Source organism: Salvelinus sp. IW2-2015, linkage group LG8 (genome assembly GCF_002910315.2).
Source record: "Salvelinus sp. IW2-2015 linkage group LG8, ASM291031v2, whole genome shotgun sequence".
NCBI classification, from domain to species: Eukaryota; Metazoa; Chordata; class Actinopteri; order Salmoniformes; family Salmonidae; genus Salvelinus; species Salvelinus sp. IW2-2015.
Window position 1 is genome coordinate 28753446 of NC_036848.1, and position 6905 is coordinate 28760350.

At 43.2% G+C, this 6905-nt stretch overlaps 1 protein-coding gene across 1 annotated transcript; it reads right to left on the reverse strand.

The window, feature by feature from the left end:
* Positions 1–1035: 1035 nt before the first annotated feature.
* Positions 1036–4979, reverse strand: LOC111967683 (sclerostin). Its single transcript, XM_023992919.2, has 2 exons — positions 4656–4979; positions 1036–1547 (listed from the first exon to the last, which is right to left on the reverse strand). The coding sequence occupies exons 1-2, from the start codon at positions 4894–4896 to the stop codon at positions 1126–1128; spliced, it is 663 nt and encodes a 220-aa protein (XP_023848687.1). The 5' UTR covers positions 4897–4979; the 3' UTR covers positions 1036–1125.
* Positions 4980–6905: the final 1926 nt, after the last annotated feature.

Genomic DNA, 6905 nt, shown 5'->3' on the forward strand with positions numbered 1-6905 from the left:
TTCAGAGAATGGGGCTGAGAGTCAGAGAAGACAATATTGTTTTCTCCCTCACACTCTAGGTTCACAATGAATAGAATAGGGATATGACTAGTTGGTCGCCAATGTTATTTGCTGCTGACAAAATAGTTCCGGTCAGTGTGGGTTTAGTGGAGAATGTTGTGCCAGAAGGTAACAACAGGCACAATTACTGGAGCCGCCTCCACACGTGGACCTTTTGTGTGTGTGTGTGTGTGTGTGATTCCTGCAAACAGGAACCAGCCATGTCTAGCGGAAATTCTAAACACAGGAATGGGCTCATTTAGTCATTAAGACGAGTCACAGGAATGCCCAGTTGCCTGTTTGACCGAAGGGACCCTGGTCTTGGACTGCTGACACAACCATTTCCCCTCTCTCACTCTCCCTCTGCCTCTCTCACAAGGGCTCTAGGGCCACTGGGCCAGGGGCCCTAACTGACAGCTCCTGTAAGGCTGCTACGGAGCGAGGAGGGCCCTGGGAGGCTCCTGGTGAGTGAGTTGCTGCCCGGGCTGTCATGCGACTGCGTGGTCTGCGGTCGAGGCCAGGGCCTCTCAGGCCTGTCAGCAGCCCACTTCCAGAGCCTGAAGCCCCAGGGCTACCACGTGCTGCTACGGTACAGTACACACAGCCATGGAACAGATGGATTAGAACCAGTTACAGCATAGAGACACCTTTCAACCCTATAGGCCTATCAAGCAGTGTAGCCTGCCCGCTGGGTGTTTTCACAGGTGGGTTTTGAGTTGAGGTGCACCTCTTGCTGTGGCTAAGGTAGATTCTGCTTGTGCCTGAGTCAGAGGCCGTTATCTATGAACTGGCCAGTCACATGGCCTTCCCTGGCATAGTCTGTTGACTCATTTGGTCATGCAAATCAAAAGTTCTGAAATATGTTTGAAAATAGGCTGCAAAATCTACAGTGCCTGTCTGGTGAGAAAAACGCATGTCAAGCTAGTCCAACAAACAGCTTAACAAATCCCTTTTTTGTTGAAAAATGTCTCTTCCTCTCCCTCTTCCAATGAAGGAGCCGTGTCGGGTTGTGTGTGACATGTGCGTGTGTATGAGTGAGCGTGCTACTTTGGTCTCTGCATTTGTACGGAAGAAGGGAAGGAATCCTCAGTAGGAGTTGCTGACCAGCGCCGGGGTGTTGCTCTTGCTCTGACCCCCGGGCAGCCGAGTGCGTTTCTTGTTGCGCCGGGGCTCGGGCGAAGAGGAGGCCTCCTTGGCATCTGACTGGTTGTGGTGGCGGCTGTAGCGCTTGCACTTGCAGGAGGTGACCACGCGGATTTTGTAAGTCCGGCTGTTGCCGTTGGGGCACTGCAGCTGCACCCGCTGGTTTCGGGAGTGGGCCGGGATGCAGCGGTAGTCGGAAGCGCTGCTCCGCCACCATTTCCCGCGCACGATGGAGTTGGGTAGGAGGTGGGTGGGCATGCACTGACCCGAGCACACCAGCTCCTTGACGGGCTTGGCACTGCGGCAGGAGCCGTCAGTGATGTAACGGGTGGAGCGCAGCTCCCTGCAGCTCAGCTCCGAGGCACCTGGGGTGAAGAGGAGGATATCAAGGTTACACAATCTGTGGCATCCCTCCAAACCAAACACTTTGAAGTCGGACCGACTCGAGGAAACAATCTTCCATTTAACTGTTCAAGAGCAGAGAGCTTGAGAGCTGTGTCTCTGTGAGACGTGCTGAATATGTCAATGACAAAAGTACGTGTGGGTCAGTGTCAAAAGTATGATTCCCACCGTGCGTATAATGTTATTTGTTTATTCTAAGAACTTGGTTTGATTGCATGCGTGGAGTTGGGCTGGGAAATGGAATATGAGTCTCTATTTAATTCATCGGAAATGTTCATAAACTCTTAAACTCATAAACTCATAAACATAACATTTAGAATTTCTTAACGCAGAGTGCACTTTTTACAACACATTTGAATGGTAATTAAATAAATGCAATGTTGATATACAAATCGAATTCAAAATCAATGTTGTCCCCATGTTTGGTTAAGGGCTCAGTATAAGGGGGGAAAATAAGTTGCAACTGAACACTAACGTTGATGCATGATCTGATAATGACTGTTGCCTGACAATGAGGTTGGWTGTGGAATTCCAGCTGGCAGCAATCAGCTGATAGTAAATCCAGACCAGAATGCTATTAAACAGCTCAATCAAACATAATGGAGATTTAAATCGGAAACAAAAGCTGGCATACACAAAACAGGCCCTCCGGAAAAAGGATGTGAAGATTGGAAACTTTCTCTAAATGCTTGTTGTCATTCCTAAATACAACATTTGACAATTGGAAATGAGACAAATGTACCAAATGACTTGAAAAAGCATATTCAGTGCATAATTGGTCATTCAATATGTTGGCCATGGCCTTTTCAACAGCCCTATGCATGAGTTATTGTCCTCTTTTTTCTAGGTGGCGTGTAGAATGGCAGAGGACGTGTCGGTTTAAGAAATTATACACTCTTGAGATGCATCTGTTTTCTTCTGTGGCTTCTCATTTGCAAAAAAAGGCAATAAAAAAGGATTCATGGAAGGATGACTTTTCCCTCCCCTCAGAGAACCTGATCTGGTGTTATTTTGTGGCTCGGCTGGTCGGGCTGGCCACAGCATAAGGTCTCTCTCCTGTTCTCAGGTCTCTCCCAGTGTGCTGACTGCTGGGCCCAGGGACCATGGATGGACTGTCCTGGAGGGGAGCCAGACAGAGGTCACCCTCTCTGCCTCAATGACTCCACTGGGGACCATGGGAAGAATCATGGGAAGATATGGTACTCCCAGAGGAAGGCAGATAGGCCTATGAGAAAGACCCCTATCGCATATGATATGACCCAATAGATGATTATTTCTCTCTCTCGGTTGATGGATATTGCTCAGTATAAGAGGAGACTTAGAAAGACGTGTGTTCTTCCTACCCCACCACGAAGCTACAGGTGTAGGATCTTAATCTGACCGCCCTGGTGCAAGAAATGTAATATGCATGGTGTATTTGAGGTTTAAAAACCCTTCTGAAGTTTATAATTTCCACTTTGACATTTCTGACTTGACTTCCCCTTACGAAAAATATATCAAGCCCATTAATTATAATCTATATAATAAATGACATTTCTTGTTGGTGCAGGTTTATTTCCCCTCTGTAGCAAACGGTCTCAAATTAATATCCTACATATGTATCTGTTGTTTATCGATTTCAAGTATTATGTTAAATGTATCTCATCCATCATTACAGTATTTTATATCCTAATCACAACATTTGTCATTTTTACTCTTCGCACAACTTCTTTTAGATTTGAAGTGACATGATTAGATTAGGGGAAAACTGGGAAAGAATGACATTGTGCATCTTGAATCCATGAGACAAGGCAATCAGAGATATTTCCTCTGTGAAAATCAGCATGACTACAGCATAACCTTTACTGGCCACAGGTGGGACTCATTCTCTATCACAGTGTTGCAATTTCCAAATACCCTGAAGAAATCCCCTAAGAGCAGAAACTCTTGGATTTTCTATTTGGACACATGATGTTGCAATTAAATAGTTATGGCATAGGGAGACCTGAACTAATTCGTTGTATAAAAGAGAGGGAAATAGCACCAAGGATCGAGTGAAAACCCTGATCTCTCATAAGTGCAGCTCTTCAGATTGTGTGAGGATGAAACCACGGGCATATTATGTGTCTGTGACATATTGCCCTATCAGCCTTGGCATAGCATTCATCTAACCGCAATCCGGCTTCCTCCATTGAACAGTACAGCTGTTCCAGTCTAATGCATCAGCAGGGAAAGCTGCAATTTAAAACAGCCACTGAAGGTTGAGGCATTACTCATGATATTGCGATGAACTATTCTACATACAGAAAGTAGCACTTCTCGGGCACTTTCATAAATGAAACATTATTGTATATTCTGGGTGGTCTTTGGAGGGTTTCTTGGCATAATGATCTACATAAACCACACAGGTGATGTTTCATTATTCTCCAGAGACTATAGGCTACATTGATATTTTAATCAATACCGTGCCCATGTTTTATGATTAAAAGGTCTTGTGTGGTCTTGCACATTGACAGAAACGAATTAACCCGTGCCTAAAGGATGAGACGCTATGCTGGGAAATGAGCAGTTCGCGCTCTTTGAACAGTGCTGACGGTCCAGAAGCTCAGTGCTTGAGAAATAATGCCTTATCTATCTCACATGCGTAACATTACAGGTTATTAGATATTGTCAAACCGTTTACCACAAATTGAAAACGCAATTTTTTCACTGAGTGATTGCGCACATTATGYACCAGAGCATATTGCGCATTGATCTCCATGAGATATTAACACTATTCCACGCAGTTTATTTCAAACTCCTCGATTTGATATAAGTATCCTACGAATAAATCTAACTCGGTGTTAGAGTAAATTCGAAGGAAATATTTGTTAGATTGATTAAACAATATCCCAACGTATTCAATTAAATTGATGAAAGATTATCCATACAGAGACATCGTTTCTCTATACCAATCTCACATTGTAGGCTACGAGTGTTTCACAAGTAAAGCAATTCATTATTACAACTATTCATAATGCGCCTTGAATATGGACATCCTCTATTCCTTCTAGCTATGTAGGCTACCAGACAACGTAAAAATGTATACTCACTATAGGAGGCTGTGTTTGCTGATGATCTCCTTCCCCCGTGTTTTGGTCGATTCATTGTATTATTGTTATTATTAGAAGCTTGCAGTATTGGTTCCCCGGGAGGCTGTATGTCTTCAGTATATTCTGGTACGATCTCTGTAGCATCGTTTTTTAGCACCCTCCATCCTTGCACGAAGGTACAACATCCCTGTAGCAGCAGCAGCGCCGTGCTGGAGACAAGGAGCGCGAGAGACACCTGCATGCTTATCGATTTGCGGAGCTGGAAAAAACTATGGGTAACATGCGCTCTGTGACAAGTTGACCAATTCCTCCCATACAAGAAACCTTGACGCTATTTAAGTACCTCCGCGTTCGTCAAAACGGACAAGTGAGTGCTTACACGAAGTGGGAGGGGTCCTGCCCCCGCCAAATTCATTGAAACTGGAGAGGTGCATGTGCGCGCGCCAAGAGAGGTGCGTGCGGGTTTTGGGTTGGTTGGTTTGAGGGAGACAGCGCATTTAGTTCCTGTATTGCCTCATTTTTCCTTCGTGATTCATGCAATATGTACGTGTCTCTAAAATATTCCAGTTGTTTTGATGTGGTATTGTTTGGAGTGATGCAGGGCGCAGTCTCGATGACCATTGAGTGATGTTTTATGGCGAGGCTGGTTCCCCCTCCATCATAGACAATGTGTTTGATAGCTGGCGCAATTTTGTGTTGTAAAAAAATATGCAAAATTGTGAAATTCGTACACGTTGACAGGTCGCAACAGTCTATTTACAATATTACTTGCTTGTTTTATAGTATTTATTTTATTGTTTTTTTATTGTATGCTCGTGTATCTGCTTTTGAATTAATAGACTATTGACTAACTTGGCTATTGACTAACTTCAAACATTTATTGCAGCCGGAAAAGTATCTATAAAAATGTAACACCATTCATCATCAAACAATCTCATTAACTCATTATCACTATTTTTTTTATTCACTGAGAATGACACGTGGAGTCCCATCCTGGTTTCAATAAGATAATTAGGATGGAAAAGATGGACCCAGAAAATTCTTGGCATCCTTGAAAATCACAGCCTTTGGATTTGCAGAGGTGTCATGCCCATATGGGGCACAAGGGCACCTGCTGCCTGATATTTTGTTTGTTTATGTAATTAAAAATAAATAATATATAGCCTGTATTTATTTTTTATTTTTTTAAATACATTTTTCAGATGTTAAATGAATTACTTAACTTCATTTTTAAGACCACGTTTTATCATAATGATTTAAAAATTATCTGTCTGTGGTATTTTGCAGAGGGGGCACACTACCTGGACCAGGCAAAGAGTAACCCCCTATTCTCCCAAGTAAATGGTTCTTTCCAAGATGCACCATGGAGCAAAGATATGCTCTAATGCTTGCAGACAGTATCATCTGTTGAAGAGGAGAGAGTGAAACACACACAGCATTTGATTGGATGTTAGCTGCCGGTGATAGGCAGCTTGTAAATTAATTTGATCAAGCTACATTACATGACCAAAAGTACATGGTTATAACCAGGTTATAATACTAGCCACCTGGCAATTTTTGTTAAGTTGGCTTTAGCTAGCCAGCTAGATCGGTTCCCAATCTCCCAACCTCATAATTCACTACCAAGCCATTTCAGGCTATCAATCAAGTTAGTGTAGTTTGTCTTACTATCTTAGCTGGCATGCCTGGTGGCAAAGTTGCTAGACTTTCGAAAGTACTAAAATTGCTTTAATTCTTGGGTTATACTATATGTGGCGGTTGTACTAAACTCCTAAACCAGAATAATGGATGCATGGAGGCTCAATTGTACAAATACTGCCCTCTTGAGGGACAATAAACAAATAAACTGTTCAGAGGAAGATAGGATTAGGACTGCCCTCTGATCAAACTGAAATGTTCTCCTATTGGGAGTCCTTTTAAGAACACAGCAGACATGCACAGACAGGCCAACCAGGGTGTGTTGCATGAAAAATTATACTTTTACACACATTCTGGTAAAATAGTACTGTTCATGACACATTGTCTCCTCTCTTACTCATTTTGGGAACTGAGCTATGGTCATAATGAGATGTTTGATGGTTTTCTTCTAGCTTCAAGCCTATTGAAACCCTACATCAGGGTTGCAATAAAGGGAGCCATCCAACCGGCTTCAAAACCATGCCAATAACGATCAAGATGATTCATTATAGCTGAAATGCTCCTTTCAGGGGCCACAACAAACAAACAGCCTAAAACCTGTCAAAAAGAGAG